At 33.1% G+C, this 17246-nt stretch overlaps 2 protein-coding genes across 2 annotated transcripts; both read right to left on the reverse strand.

Moving 5' to 3' along the window:
* Positions 1-5231: 5231 nt before the first annotated feature.
* LOC143918840 (insulin-degrading enzyme-like) lies at positions 5232-8257 on the reverse strand. The gene is made up of 11 exons (XM_077440914.1): positions 8131-8257; positions 7843-8052; positions 7552-7757; positions 7336-7480; positions 7024-7255; positions 6799-6925; positions 6395-6623; positions 6186-6320; positions 5890-6099; positions 5659-5817; positions 5232-5571 (listed from the first exon to the last, which is right to left on the reverse strand). Exons 2-11 carry the CDS (start codon positions 8038-8040, stop codon positions 5464-5466), a joined length of 1749 nt encoding a protein of 582 aa, XP_077297040.1. The 5' UTR covers positions 8041-8052; positions 8131-8257; the 3' UTR covers positions 5232-5463.
* LOC143918612 (insulin-degrading enzyme-like) lies at positions 8182-17014 on the reverse strand. The gene is made up of 10 exons (XM_077440553.1): positions 16986-17014; positions 16724-16912; positions 9732-9820; positions 9555-9640; positions 9362-9483; positions 9115-9284; positions 8929-9051; positions 8638-8840; positions 8343-8543; positions 8182-8268 (listed from the first exon to the last, which is right to left on the reverse strand). The coding sequence occupies exons 1-10, from the start codon at positions 17012-17014 to the stop codon at positions 8182-8184; spliced, it is 1299 nt and encodes a 432-aa protein (XP_077296679.1).
* Positions 17015-17246: the final 232 nt, after the last annotated feature.

The raw sequence follows: 17246 nt of genomic DNA on the forward strand, positions 1-17246 counted from the left end.
GTATTTGGGCCTACGTGACGAGACAGAATGTTAAATTACAGAAAACGCAAATATCGGAAGGCAAAGATCGAAAATCTAAAGATCTTAAGTCGAAAGATCAAAAAAAATGGTGCATGGTAAACGGTACATACTCACTTAATTTTCGCGAGCAGGATACAACAGGAACAAGAGGAACAGGCTTTTCCTCCCGTATTAATGTGCGCGCGCAGAATACGGGAGGAAAACCATGTTCCTCTTGTTCCTGTTGTATCCTGCTCGCGCAAATTAAGTGAGTATGTACCGTTTACCATGCACCATTTTTTTTGATCTTTCGACATAAGATCTTTAGATTTTCGATCTTTGCCTTCCGATATTTGCGTTTTCTGTAATTTAACATTCTGTGTCGTCACGGAGACCGGAAGTATTTGTATTAGCAAACAAAAATGTGCACAAAATTATGATACTACCTTTGTAATCATATACATTTCAGAATTATTTAGAATCCTTAGTCACTACACCAATCCATATGTATGTACAGGATGAAGTATAAAAGTGAATTGACGAGAGATGTGTGTAGTATTCAGTTGTGATATAGATACTGTGTGGACAGGTTGTGTTGAAATTTGACATGTCGGAACCTTTTAAAGTTATAACACCAGCTAGTTGGCCTTCTTTATTATCATTATTTTCAGGAAATAATGGTATTATTGCAAGAGCGACCATTGCGATGCAAATCGTCAACGTTAAAAATCATCCCGATTATCCGATGACGGCATACGCTCCAGAAGGAGATCCACAAGAAGGACTCGTCTTCATATGGAAACCAGTATGTTCTCTATTCAAATTATGTTTCTCGGCAAAACAAGACATATCCACATTAAAGCAAGCTTTAACAAAAACTCAAATCAAAGATATGAATTCGATGTTAATATATGTACTGTAATCTAAGCAAAAATATATATCGACATATTCCTGAAAATTTACCTCACTCTATTTCGATCACTGACGAAACAGTTATTGCATGCTTGCCTAGTGACAAAGCAAGTAGTTGTTATATAATTGAGTAAGCTCAGCCAAGCTATACCGAATAATTAAATACTCATATATTGCATTAATACCTAATTTTCTCTTAATATAGGAATTATCCAGAAATTACATTGGCTACCATTGGACTGGAGTTTGCTCAACAGATTCTCGACTTGACGTGGCGGCAAACATTTTCCTATTCGCTTGAATATTTTAAAACATGTTATGTATCTCTCGGTTCAGCCTTTATAGGATTTATAGGATTATTCAATAAGGATTATTATTATTATTATTCAGTTTATAGGATTATTCAATAAGGATAGTAATGAGCTGGTAGGATGGATATTTACAACCATTCGAGGCGATTTACATGCGCTCTATATAAAAGAATTATGTTATCATTCAACTATTATATATATATATATATATATATATATATATATATATATATATTTATATATATATATATATATATATATATATATATATATATATATATATATATATTTATATATATATATATATATATATATATATATATATATATATATATATATATATATATATATATATATATATATATATATGTATATATATGCATACATATGTATGTATGTACTTCCTGTGTTAATTCTTATTTTTATCTAAATATAAATTTTTATTTTTGAAGACTTACAGGCGAATAGGATATTATCAACTCTTAATTAAGGTCATGAGTAGAAAATTGGCGGATTGTGGTATTGATGACATTCTGGCTTATGTCACCGTGACTAATTCTGCATCTATGGATTTATTTAAAAAATGTGGTTTTCAGTTTAAAAGTTATGTAAATTGGTTTTCCACTGGAAAGATTCTCGACGACACATTACAGTCGTGTGAATGTGATTGTAGTGTAATCGCATAATAAGTATGGAATTTTAATATTTCAATACAAATAAATAAAATAATTTAAAAAAAAACACATTCATTGAAAGCATAAACTTATTTATGAAACAATTGAAAAACAGATTTCTGGAAATTTTGAATTTTCAACAAATTAGGGCTAATTCTCCACATATGTATGTATTTAATCTCCACAGTAAACTTCAATCCTAATGTTTTAAACTCAATAGTTTCTCTTAATTTCTAATTTTATTTAATTTCTCCGTCAGCTCTGGATCGCCTCCTGGAAGTTTGCTCATGTTATGCTGCAGAACATAATATGCGGTATAATACGGGGAAATCCATGGTATTGATTTTCCGATAGGGTCGAGGTCCCCATTTCGTTTCCAACATAATTTTGGATGGACGTAATCTTGAAACCGTGAGGGAAGTCAGGTACCTGAGACACCTGCTGACGGAGGATCTCTCTGATGACCGTGACATCAGATATTTATAAAGCATATGCCGCACTAGGCAGCACTGCATGAAATTGCATTGTCTTGAAATGCATTGTCATGAAATTCATTGTCTGTATGAAATTTATGAGAAAGAACGCACTACGAATAGCGCAACACTGCACATCAAAGTCTGGAGCTGCATTCAATCTATTTCTATATTTCCCTTGAATAAAACGGTATTAATTGCTGGATAATGTTATATAAAAAATATTTCTATTTATGATTATAAATCATTCATTCTTGCATGTCCGCCATTACTGTTTTTTTTCGCGTACCACCAAGTAGTACGTTTACCACAGGTTGGGAACCGCTGCTATAAATAACCAGTAGAATAGACTAGTCATGGTTAGTCACCGGAGCCTGAGGGGGCCGTGTATTGTTCAACGGTTGTAAATGCATTGTTAAAGGTTTGCCGGACAATGGAAAGCACTGTGACTATCCTACCTCTAGTCATAGTGGTTAGCATATACATAATGCTTTGAACAAAGTGGTCACGGGTTCAAATCTCACTGGTTTCTGCTGGCCAGACCTTGGATTTGTGACTCCAGGTCGATCGTTTCCTATCAGAATTTGCCAATGTATCTGATTTTCATTGAAACTGTTCCAACAAATCGGCAACCTTATCCATTTTCTCGCAAATATCGAGTTTTCAGCAATCTCGAATTTCGATGAATTGTATAAAATGCTGCAAATTTACAAATTTGACCATAGATGTCTCTGTGGATGTTAATTGATATATATTTATTTTGTATAATACTATGAAATAATAATACTTGTATGAGGGGGGGGGGGGGGTATGGAGTGTCTTAACAATTAGAATTGTTGTGACGGGTGGGAAGGAAGTAAAGTAGCGACGAACCAACATGGCCGAATTGGTCTAAACTCCCAAAATGATGGCGGAAACTCGTCTATGTCGTAGATAACTACACTCAGTGGCGGATTGGCCATACAAGCGAACATGCCCGATGGCATGTGGGCCCCACTATCTGTTAGAAAATATGGGCCCTCAGTAAAATTAAATAACTTTTTAACTATTTCACGTGTGTAAAAATTTATAGGATATTGCACTTTGGGACCTAAAGTTTGGTTGTTTCAACAAAACAAATTTCTTACGATATACACAAACAACTAATACCTGCTTTAACAGCCCAAGGATCGGTTAGCTTTTTTTATTAGGCTCGAAATGTAAGTTTCAACATTTGCGTGGGCCCTTTTGCTGGGCCCATTTCTAACCTCAATATTATGTATATACCAATACCTATAAAACAACTACCTACTGAAATAAACAAATTTCCGCGAGTAATATAAACTGAATTGCTTAAAACAATTTTGATAGGACGATTCACCATCAACCAGCGATTTAAATTTACTTCATACTTTCAAAATAACATTTGATTATACTTTGACGATATAGTAAGATTTAAATACACAATTTTAAACAGTTTCCGAATATAAAATCTATTCGTAATCTAGACACATCCATGTATATAGAAATATAGGATAGGGGCCCCCTCCCCAAAATCCCGATTTTCGCATGATCACAAAACTTTATCTATTGTTATTACGTACATATGTATGTATATATGTATGTACATAGATAAAGTGAAAAGACAGTCGGTAGAAATTAAGTTAATTGATAGTTTTTTAGTGACTCAGTTTGATGGTCGATTTTTGTTGACCATGTGAAGATTTTTAGAAAAAAATTTTCGCCTGCGGCGCTTTTTTCGCTTTTTACGTAATATTTTTTTATAATTATTTTATAAAAAATAAGCTTATTTTCATATTTTATAACTCAATGTATGCATAGAATATTTTCCATTTTTATTCCGATATAAAAAAAAGTTTTTGAAAAAAAATTCAATTTGAACAATCTTTGCCTGCGCCCCCAAGAAAAAGCTGAAATGACGTTCCTGATTGTTTTCTACCGAAAGGAAAAGCCGCTTTTATGCCGCATTCTTTTATGATGCATTCTATTTACCTAGGACAAGGGTTAATAAGAAATATACAATGTAATTTATGGATCTATTTTGCTTTTGCCATTTTTCTTGTACTTAAATTTGTTTATTCCCATTTTTGAAAATTTTATTTTTTTTTACCCTTAATTTTTAGCGTGATGGAAAAAATATTTTTTTTATATGGGGGGGGGGCAATTTTTTTTATTCCTGGGTGGGCCCCCTTTGACTCCTGGCATGCACTAATTTCAGTCCCAGTCCGCCACTGACTACACTTGTATCAAATGTACAGATTTTAGCCAGGAAGGCGCATTGGGGTTACCTGTAAGGCCTTTCTGGTATAAATTAAAAATAAATAAATAAGTATCAGCTTAAGTAAATCGTGTTTTTCCTTTCTAAACATTAAGATAGCAGCATAGCTCAGGAAGCTTAACGTCCAGCAGCATAGCTCAGGACGTTAAGCTTCTGCTTACCGTCAAGAAGGTGCCGGGTTCTATCCCTGAATGAAAATGAATTTTTCAGAGTATGCTGTTGGTCAGACCTGGATTTGTGACTCCAGGTTGATCGTTTCCTATCGGAGTTTGCCAATTTTCTCTGATTTCATTGTTGAAACGGTTCCCGGATAAAAAAATTGGCTAAAAATCCTTCCTACCTACTATGTCACCACTATTTGAAAAATTTGATTGATGTACAATAAAAATTAATGTACATTTCATAGATGTCTCGTTAATTTACGAGTTTTTTCAGTGTCTCGCAATTCAACGACTTATAATAAAAATGCTGTATTTGTATTTGTAATTGGCCAGGAAGGCGCATTGGGATTTACCTGTAAGGCCTTCCTGGTATATATGTAAAAAAAAAAAAAAAAAAGATATAAAATAAATAAATAAAAAATAATATTGTATTAATCTTTTATTCATTCATTTTTATGATTCACAATTATTGTAACTTATTTTATATTAATTGTGCATAAATCGCCAAATCTCAATTGTATAATCTACATACAATGTAAAATTTATTAACTAACACAATCACACATTTTCCTCAAAATATGTGTCCAAATTAAATCTCAAACACAATTTTCACAAACGTGGTAAATTAAAATGAAAATTCACGTCCACCACCATCTAAAGTTTATCAAATGTACCTTTGCGTGGGATGTCCGTATAAGGCGGTACCATCTGGAACAATGACTGGCCTGATTTAAACGTAGCGACATCTTCTATTTTAATCATCTAAAAAAACCCAGTTCAGTACTCAATTCAATCAAAATATTCATACCTATAAAGTAAAAATATGTATGGATGCATATGTATATATACCACTGAATGGTCTTCCGGGACTGGGAGAAGCTCGGCATTGGAATTTTCTGACTTTATAATACCTATAACTGTGTCCGGATTACCAGCACCACCTTTAGCCGATGATATCATATGCACACTTAGTTTCCGTCGGCTAGGTGAGGATATTGACAGAATATCCTATATTGAATGAAAATATATATGTATTACTATCGTCACAATAAAGTAGTAAATAAATCTTAGCATACATACCTTGTATACATTGTATAATTGATTTTTAGTAACATCTCGCAGTGCCTTTACTTCAACGTTTTCCCTATCAAAGTGGTATTGCTGTGATTCAATTTCTGTCCAAAATTTGTCTGAACGACCCAACATCATTTCAGGACGTTTAAGTTTCTCTGCTATCAAAGCATTTCGGTGACTATCATATTCCTGGTCACTCAACTTGTTGATGTAATCCTGAAAGAAAGAAGAAAATTTCAAATTATAGTAGTAATAAACATTTATACAAATTATTATTATAGTTGAAAATAATTTCTACACACCTCCATATGCCAAAGGAAAGCTTCTATTCTAGATTCTACATAGCTTGGATGTCTATCTGACTGCACTATAATCCGAATACCTTGAACACCATTGAAACGACGGATTTGACTGAATACAATATAGCCAAGTTGTTCCTAAAAACAAAGCAAAGTATTATGTAAAATAAGACTGACATCGAATAATAAATAAATAGATTAGTCACACTCACTTTGGTTCTCAATATATTGAAACAGGGTTCAGATAAAATTTGTACTAGTAATTCAATTAAAACATTCGAAGACGTCGATTGTAGGCCACATTGTAAGTAAATTAATACACACGAACTACTGTGAACGGTATGGTCGATTTCCAATATATAATGACTGCCCTTTTTCAGTTGAATTTCCCTTATCAGTGTCAACTGTTGGGATAATAGGGGTATTATATTCTTGGGCATCCTAAAATTTATTTAAAAAGTGAGACATTGTTAATTTGACGGAGAGCCACAGCAAACTGATCGCTCACGCGTCACATCACAAGATGACAACTCAACGATATTTCAACCATGAATGCATTCTTCTAAGCTAGAATATTAAAATAAGTCCCACAATAATGTGTATAAGAATTGCATACTTTTGCTCGACGATGGATGCGAGTTCTACAGCTTTCTTCTTTGAAGCATTTCCATGTACAAAACACTCAATGTGAACTTTTGTTAGTAAATTTTTAATAAAATCTTGCAAGTTATCAATCGTAATAGCTGAAATGGATATTAAAAATAAATTAATTACCAGGGAACGACTTTTTAAATAATTTCATTATGATATACATAGCTACAATGTATGTATAACCAATTACCGTCTTTCATGTTCAAGCACTCCTTTTTGCTCCAAGAAACTTCTGAAAGCATCATAGTCAAATAAAAACAGCCGAGTTCATACGGCTGATCGGCATCGAAATTTCTCAATTGCCTTACATAATTTTCTTTAAGAATAGCAAATCTTTCTGGATTCACTTGAAGCGATGCCAGTTTTTCCATGATGCAATTGATAAGGACATGTTGTTTACAATTATAACCATCTATTTGAATCTAAAATAAACTCATTAAAAGTAATATAATTGAAGCTTACAAACATAATATATGTATGTATATCACATGACCACACCAACCGTAAATCCAGTTTTGGTATTAGAAATTTGATAATTGATTCCTGCCAATTCGGCTGCATAAGTTAGCTCATTGAGTGAATCGTTGAGCAAAGATATAAATAATGAATTCAAATTGTAATTTAGTGGGTCGAAATTTACGATTGGACTAAAAATATAATGAAAATTAGTGTTTTATAAAATTGCCTTAATTAAAAAAAAATAAAAACGATTATTCACCTAACGAATCGAAAGAATGTATTCATTTTGGGTAGTGAGTATTCATCATCTTGTTTGAACCAGACTCTTATCAATGGAGTATCGCAAACAATCGTCGGATATTCCTTTGATTCGGGATCTGATTCGATCAAATCTAAACTGTCCGGTAAGAAAGAGTTGACTGCTGGCAAATGCAAACCTTCGTTTAATCCACATTTATTCCATCTCTGGAAAATATATAATATAATAAATCACATAAAAATAGAAAAAAATTGACTATGACAAATTTAACAACAGTTTGATTTTACACACGTCAAGTTTTTCCTTTGATATTTTCTCCAAGTGATATTTTGTACCATACCATTTTTCAGTTTGATCGCAATTTGATGCAAATATTTTACCAACAACCTTTATACGAATTCGCTCTGGTGTCAACATTGACAAAAACTCTTGAATGAGTTGCGGCTTCCAATCCGTTAAATGAAAATCAGCACTCATGATTTCATCCATCGGATAATCCTTCTTAATATGGAATGAAATATAAAAAATATTAGAAATAAATTCAATTTGTAACTGAAATTAAGTTAGCATAAAATCCACCTGTAAATTGTTCACATATTTTTGAACAAAATCTCTGGGCTCCTCTTTATCTTAAAACTTGAACAATGTCAAACGAATATTTGCTATCTCGTCAAAGAACCACTTTTGAATACCTTCTTTGTTCAACAAATTTATATACTGCAAAATAACCAAACTCATTGCAAACCACAGTCAACTAACGAATTCAAAGTTATACATAATGGAATCTTTACTTGGAATACCAGCTCGACAATTTCATCAGTATGATTGATTCCGTTTTCAGATAAATCCACAGATATATTAAAAAAAGCAAATCCTCTGCCGCCAAGATAGCAATAGCTATATAAGCTATTACACCAACCTTTTACTTTCAATAGAGACAACAGACTCCCTGGACCTTCGTGGCCAATCAATTGACCAATGTAATTCAAAGGCTGAAATATTAAGTAAGTATTTGAAAAAATACTTCCGCTGGGACATTATAATCATAGCCAAATCTTATAAAAAAGTCCCTTTGATAATACTAACCTCAGTTTTATAATGTATTGTCGTATCAGGAATAGGAAATTCCAAATACAAACTTCGCACATCCTTAACAGGGACGACGTTCATTTGTAATCCTCGATAATCTTCACTATGAGGATGTTGAGCCCAAGACGGCTTCACAACATCCTTGTCCTCTATTTCAGAGAACTTTTCAACTGCCATCTTTTCAAGGTCGTCCAGTGATTCTAGAACATTGTTTCAAATATAATTCAACCGAATTATGATGTTTGTATATGTAAATGAATACATACAACAATTAGTTAGTTTGCTAACCTTTTCCAAGGATGACCAAAGTCATTATATTTGCAGAATACCATTTGGAATGGAATTCAAGCAGCTCCTGGCGTACATCGATTCCCATTTTTCTCGATGTCGTTTCCAATGTATCTCTATTTCCTATTTTCAGTAAATAATTTAAAATGTTGCTCGAATCCAATTTTTTATACTTTAATTACATACCTGTTCCAAATTTATTATATGGATGATTGGGATCTGACGTAGATTTATCCAGTAGATATAAACGCCAGGAATCATTGCATATGTTCTTTTCATTTTCTGAATTCACGGCATTCAATTCTCGATCTGTAGCACTTATAGTGAACAATGGCGAAATAAAAAATTGGGCAAATCTAAAATGAAAACAATTCAACTTCAATAAGAGTACAATTTTTCATAGTTGTCATTATTGATTCAAATGAAGAATTACATATCCAAAGCTGATGCAAAGTGCTCTGGAATGACATCAAAAAAATATACAGTTTTATCAGTGGATGTATAAGCATTATAGATGCCGCCATGTTCCGACAAAAATTTTGTATACATATTTTCCTATAACAATAAAACATTGTTTAAATCTAAACCTATAATAATATTGTGAAAAAATTACAATTTTTATATACCTGAGGATATTTTTTAGTTCCTAAAAAGAGCATGTGTTCACAAAAATGAGCCATTCCCGGTATATTGTCTGGATCACTGAGATGACCTGTATAAAATAAATTCACGCATTCAATATGCTAAACAAAACATGGTTTTGAAAAGAACCATAATATAATTAAATGTGATAAAATACAAACCAACGGCGACATTTAAAGCCGCTGCCGATTTCTCAGCCCTCGAATCACTGACGAGCAACACTTTCAATCTACTCTTCAATTGTATGCCTCTGAATTCAAATATAATAATTATATTAAAAAAAACTTCTTAAAAAGATTTTTTGATACTGTCCCTTCTATAAATTACATCCTTTCCAAATTCCACGGCTTGTTCTCGTTCAACCAGCATGATTATGATTTATGATTTGTGCAATACTTGGTTTATTTCAAATTTGTAAGCAGAAACCAAACGAAAACGGTTCAAATCTATGATTCAAATCAAGAAAGAATAAATTAACAACGTACATAAATATAATCCATATTCAAATTATGTCATGTTATCGATGTGTTTTCAGAATAAATAAATTATTCCAAACTGAGTCTTAATTTCAGACTTGCTAGGGCACAGCACACAACTGATAGTAATATCTTCTGTAAAACCCGACCCATACACGGTCAAACATGTTGGTGGTTCTCGATACACGTACTAACCAAAGTCGCCAAAATCAATTTACACGAGCCTCAACAACGATTTTGATTCTAGAATTTTTTCGTATCACAAAATTTCATAACAAAACATCATATTTTGTTATTTTGTACGGACATAGAATATAAAAAATTTGATGTCAGAAAATGCCTTGATTTGGAATTTGACCCAAGTGAAAGGCTTAAAACCCGATTGAATGCCGATTCAGGATTATCATTGATAAGCCTAAATCGGCATTGGCTATCTTTTTTTTGATTTTTAAATGCTTTTTATTATTACGAAATTATGTTCACAATACATCTTATATTTATTTTAATAGCTACTGATCTACTGATCATTTTCTATTTTACAATTTTAATTTAATTTGGTTAGTAATCACAGTATTATATTATTCTAATGTTAATCTAAAGCATAATAGGAAAAAGAGCTCAAAAACCTATTTACAATCCTTATAAATGTTCATAATACATCTAATACATAATATTAATTAAAGACTATCTAAAGTCGATGACCTAAAGCAGATTGTGTTTAGGTAATCTGTGTTTATACCTGAAGGGTATAGACATTTTATTGTAATCACCGAGACTCTTCACAAGTGTGTTAGTATGGTTATTAGTGATTCTTTCATAGAATCTACTGGTTAGTTTGTTAGTAATGTCTGTAACAAACGGAATATTATATATAGCATGCAGTTTTTTCAGGTTAGTATATATGGGTGTATTATAAATTATTTTAAGGGATTTATTTTGTATTACTTGGAGCTTGGAAAGGTTAGTATTCGAGGCGTTATTCCATACAGGTGAAGCATAGGTTAATAATGGTAATATGAGCGCGCGATATAATTTTATTTTATTTAGCGTTGATAAAGAACTATGGCGATTAAATATTGGATATATTGAGGATATACCCCGCATCGCCTTGCATTTCGCTGCCTCAATGTGAGGTGCCCATCTCATTCTTTTATCAAACGTTACTCCTAAATATTTTATTACTGACTGCCATTTCAGACTTTCTCCAGAGGGGATTTTCAGATCTGAACTTGGCTTATGTTTTCTAACACTAAAGAATATGGCGTCTGTTTTGGTTTGATTAATTTGAATTTTCCACTTAGTGAAGTGTTCAGTCATTGTTTTAATTGCAAATTCAAGATATTTAAGAATAGTGTCTGGTTTTTTGCTACTTGTGAAGCAAGCTGTATCATCTGCATAACATTGGCTATCTGATATGTATATCGTACTGAAAAATGTACAAAATAATATAGTTTATTGGATTTTCGATGTATGTACGTAATTATGTAAAATATCAGCACTTTAAAGCAAATATTTTAAGACTTGTTCATTTTGTCATGCCTACACAATTACAGTACGGTACGTACGCTACAAATACTGAGCTATTTGGTAATTTATCAGATAGCCAATGCCAACTTAGGCTTATCAGTGATAATTTTAAATCGGCATTTATTCGGGTTTTAAGGGTTACCTGACAACTCGTTCACAGATTTTCCGTAAACCGAGGATGCGCTCCAGGCATTATGTATACGGCCATCTCTTTCTCAGCCCGTCTGTTCACCAAGATCTCGTTTACTGACGCGGCGCGCTAGCCATTACGTGTTCGACCGTGTATGGGGGGTTTTAGACTTCGAGCGAATTACGTGTATACAGTTGCGATACATATTGAAGTACATTTAAAATATTTAATATTAAGAAATTTTCATCCAATTTTGACTGTCCAATGTGGAATAATTTGATATAAAATTGTGACAATTGAAATACATTTGGTTAACGTACATTTACATACATAGTATATTATGTCAGTGCTACTCAGACGCCGGTCCGCATCCAAAGAAGTAAATCTTCAGCTCTTTATTGAGTATTCGGCACTGAGTGAGATGAGTAATTCCGGGTTGACACGATTCAAGTTACCAAGACCGAGTTGCTCGAACGAGTAAAGTTGAACGCGGTCCGACTTAAAAGGGTTGGATCACATGTTGCCACGTTACAGGTAACGTCCGAGCTACTCGGTCTGGGCCACTAGTTTCCAACATATTTATATTCTCGTGTCAACCCAGTGTAATAATACCTCAAGTTTGAGTAGCACTGTATTTTGTAAGATTTGAGAAGATATATATATATATATATATATATATATATATATATATATATATATATATATATATATATATATATATGTATATATATATATATATATATATATATATATATATATATATATATATATATATACATATATATATGTATATAGTTTTTTGTTTTGGCTTAGTGGTAGCGTATATATTTAGCATCACTGAGGTCAAAGGTTCGAGTCCTCGCCACTGCTGGTTAGATTTGGGGGTTTTGTGACTCCAAATCGATCGTTTCTCTATCAGAGTTTGCTAATTTTATCTGATCATTGCTGAAACGGTTCCTGAAAATTGGTATTAGATCTAATCCTGTTGTCACAAAATCTGCCTGTGTATAATTTGTAATAATTATACACAGTAATCTGAAATCTATAGATATCTCTATCGACATCTCTATAATTTCGTATTTATTGTATGTATAAAAATTGTATACAAAAAAAAATCTAAAAATAATCCATAGATGTCACTATGATTATTATTTCTGATTAATTGTTATATGCTATATATTCTGATTGTATATGTATGTATTACTGTATTTCTGATTTCTGATTGTTTATGTATTGTGTATTTCGTTAACGTACACCCGTCGCATTGGAGCGAATCTGTAATGGCGAGTGTGTATTGATTTGTGACAATAAAATAAAAATAATATAAAATAAAATATATATACATATATATATATATATATATATATATATATATATATATATATATATATATATATATATATATATATTTTTTTTTTTTTTTTTTGTATATTTGTAACTGCTGCTGCCGCAGAAGAGTTTGAGGTCGGTGTATGAACATTTCTTAATTAATTAATCTTTTTCACCAGTAGTTGAACTTGTTCAAATCGCTAATAGCGATAAGCGAATGCAAATCTTAGGGAAATAATAATAAATTATATTAGATTTAATTCACGTTTTAATACTAATGAAATTGATATTCAATACATTTAATACGTTTAAAATAAAGTAATTCGACTACAAACGAAATTTAAAAGGTTTTGTTTACTTAGTACTTCGAATGTGAAATGGCTGTGAAAAAACGAAATTTGGTTTATCGCGTTTTTCATTCGATAAGCATTTATCAGTGCGAATAGATCTTGATAAATTTAACTGTTTTTTTTGTTTTTTGTTTCAAATATGGTACTTACATTATTTTTTTTTGTATTGTTGCGTGGACGTAAAGAGGGCTTTCCAGGATCGGAGAGAAAGACACAGCTAGTGTTGTAGAAGTGGTTTATTAGGTCCGCACCCGTCGGCTCTCCCACTCGGAATGCTTTCCAGTTCGAGAGTGCCCAATATTTATACCCATCGGGCGCAATCATAGTTATTCTATATCGATAATCGAGAATCTATTATGTATGATATGTTAGTCGATGAGTCAGGCGATCCTATTGGCCGTTACATATGGCTCCTCTATACGAGCTTTGGCCTGAACGAGATATCAGGTGATTAGCACTCGTAAGCCATCGTTCCACGATATCACGCCATCACCCATCTAATCTCTACGTTACAGTATTTTTATGAATTTACATAATCTTACAAACTTATAATTTTTTTTAAATCTTCATCATTTGAACCATTTACTCATCTTCAGTTTGCTCGTAAAATTAAAGTAAAAATTGAAAACACAAGCGATTGTTAAATAAAATCCCAATTCCGGTTTATTAAATTTAACGATTTATTTTTATTTTTATCACATTGATAAGAGCACACTTATTTGAACGGTCGAAAATAATACTGAAAAAAAATTGAACAAGAGTAAACTGCCGCTTCCGGTAGACGCGTGTTCAATCACTAGAGCGCGGATAGAGACCGTGCTTTTTCCAGGAATCGGGGTGGTTTGGTTCTATTTACAAAGCTAGAGAGCAAAAAAAAAGGTCCGGCCAACCTTTAACAAAGCATTTACAACAATTGAACAATAAACTGCGCGCTCTGGGTCCGCTCTTTAATCACATATAAGTTATTATTATAATTTTTATTATATTGTTTTGTTTATTTTTTATTCAAGTTGGTATTAAGCTTAAACTTCTAGTTAAATTTAATAAACCGGAATTGGGATACTACGGAATCATCACTCCGTTCACAACTTTGGGGACAGGCAGGGTTTAGGGCAAATTTCAGCACAATGGACCACCTCCAAGTAGTTGGCGAATTAATCGAGCGCGCCAACGAATATCGACGGCCATTGTGCCTAGGTTTCGTCGATCGCCTTCGATACAGTTAGTCATAATGCAGTACTTAACGCTCTACAAACACAGGGAGTGCCGGAACCCTATGTGGGACTGTTAGCTGCAATATATAAGAATGCCACAGCTTCGGTTAAAATTTTTTCAGGTACAGATAGATTTAGCATAGGAAAAGGAGTAAGACATGTAGATACAATATTGCCCAAGTTATTCAATGCAGTGCTTGAGGGAGTTTTCAGGAACTTGGAGTGGGACACAGCCGGAGTAAGCATCAACGGTCGTTTCTTGAGTCACCTTCGGTTCGCAAACGATATAGTTTTAACAGCTCGTGATTCAGCTAACCTAATTAACAGACTAACACAGCTGGACAGGGAAAGTAGAAAAGTAGGATTAAAAATTAACGTAGATAAGACCAAACTAATGTTCAATAGTTATTGCATGCCTGATAGCATCCCATTAGATGATAAACCAGTAGAAGTAGTAAATAATTATTTATATTTAGTAAATTGTCTGCTAGTAAAGATGAGGTGATAAAGAGGCGTATGAAGGAGTGCATTTGATGGAGTGCATTTGGACGGATGAATGCTGTTTTTAAATCAAAAATGCCGCTCTGCCTGAAGAAAAAGATCTTTGATCAATGCGTTTTGCCAGTGATGACGTATGAATGTGAAACTTGGACACTGAACGCCAAGATGCTACATAAAATCCAATGCACTCAAAGAAGTATGGAACACTGTATGCTTGGCAAAACGAGGAAAGACAGAAAGCGGAACACGTAGGTGAGAAGTATGACAAGAGTAGTGGACATAGTGGATAGAGTGAATAGATTGAAATGGAAATGGGCGGGTCACGTAGCTAGGAGGATGGACGAAAGGTGGACAAAAGAAGTGCTTGAATGGTACCCGAGAGAATGCAAAAGGGTAAAAGGAAGACCGCAAGGAAGATGGGTGAACGAAATTAGAAAAATGTGCGGGGTGAGATGGATGAGTGTTGCGCAAAACAGAGACGTGTGGAAGCGTGTTGAAAAGGCCTTCATCCAGCAGTGGATGGCGAATGGCTGTAAATGATGATGATATATATACATTGCCGGTCACTGAAATCGCAACCCCTTACAAAAACACGAAGAAACCATTTTACGCGTTTATTTAGATTTAAAGTCACGCCCAAATGATTTAAAATGATGGTAAATATCATTTTAGTTATTTGTGGGTTAATATGTATGTTAGAAAAATGTAATAAAAACGAACTACGACAAATTAAGCGTGAAGGATATTTTACGACCAATGTCTTCTTCACGCATTATTGCTGTAGAAAATAAAACCCAACACTTTTGAACATTTTTTTAATTGAATAACAATGTATAGACACATAAGAATAAGATAATAAAATATTTAATATTTAGTTGCTCCCCCTTTTGTTGTAATGACTACGACAAATCCCCAAAGCATGGAATTTACGAATTCCTCGAGCATTTGTAATGGAAATTTCTCAAATCATATTTTTTGGTAGTATTTTGTAATGATTGAAGGTTTAGAATGATGTTTTTGCTGATTTTTCGTTTAATTATACTCCATTGGTTCTTAATGGGGTTCAAATCGGGGCTTTTTCCAGGCCAAGTTAATGTTGGTACTCTGAGTTGTTGTAAATAAGTCTTCTCCTTTGAAAATCTTATTCAAATATCACATCTTTTTGTATTTATTATTATTGTACACATTCAAATGCATAAAATAAAGAAAAAAAAATACTATTGATAGTATGAGATGATCTTTTAAAATATTTTTGTAAATTTCAACATTCACGAACCCTTTCATAAATGTAATTTTTCCAACTCCATAGTAAAAAAACATCCCCAGATGATTATACTCTGAGGGTGCTTTGCTGTATTCCGGGTGCAATTTTTCTTGTAGCGTTCTCAACATTTACGCCGGAAATTCTGCAACCCACCCAAGCCAACCATGTTGAATTTGGATTCATTCGAGAATATGACTCTTCGCCAATCCATTTCAATCCAAATTTTGTGTGTTTTGGCCCATTCCAAGCGTGCACGCATCATTTTATTCATGAGGAGCGGTTTATTCATCGGTCTCCTTGCGAAAAGTCCACTATCTCTAAAGTGTCAACGTATAGTTTCCACATTAATGTCGATTGAAAACCTTTCAGGAGCATCTCGTCTAATTTCTGTAGCAGTTTTGAACCTGTCGTGTAATGATTCGCTTGTCAATAAACGATCTTCCCTCCTAGATGCCTGTCGTTTCGATCCAGTTCCCTTTTTTCGTTGTAACGTTCCAAATTCCCGTTCTTTCTTCAAGATTCTGAAGACAGTGGATTTGGAACATCCTACTCTAGCGGAAATTTCTCCAAATGATAAAAGGAAATTTCTCCACAACTCACCATATTCGATATAATTAGCCGCACTTCGTATGTGTTTTTCTGTTCTGCGGCATGTTTCTTCAAATTATATTGTTTTCACTCCGAAACCACACACGAAAATGAGCTCAAATCGAAGAAAGGTTGTGTATTTAAATAACTAAGTGGTAAAAAATCCTAATATATAACGATTATAGGTTTTATTACCCGAAAATCGTAAAATTTAAGGGGTTGCGATTTCAGTGACTGGCATTGTATATATATATATATATATATATATATATATATATATATATATATATATATATA

This window comes from Arctopsyche grandis, chromosome 11 (genome assembly GCF_051622035.1).
Source record: "Arctopsyche grandis isolate Sample6627 chromosome 11, ASM5162203v2, whole genome shotgun sequence".
NCBI lineage: Eukaryota > Metazoa > Arthropoda > Insecta > Trichoptera > Hydropsychidae > Arctopsyche > Arctopsyche grandis.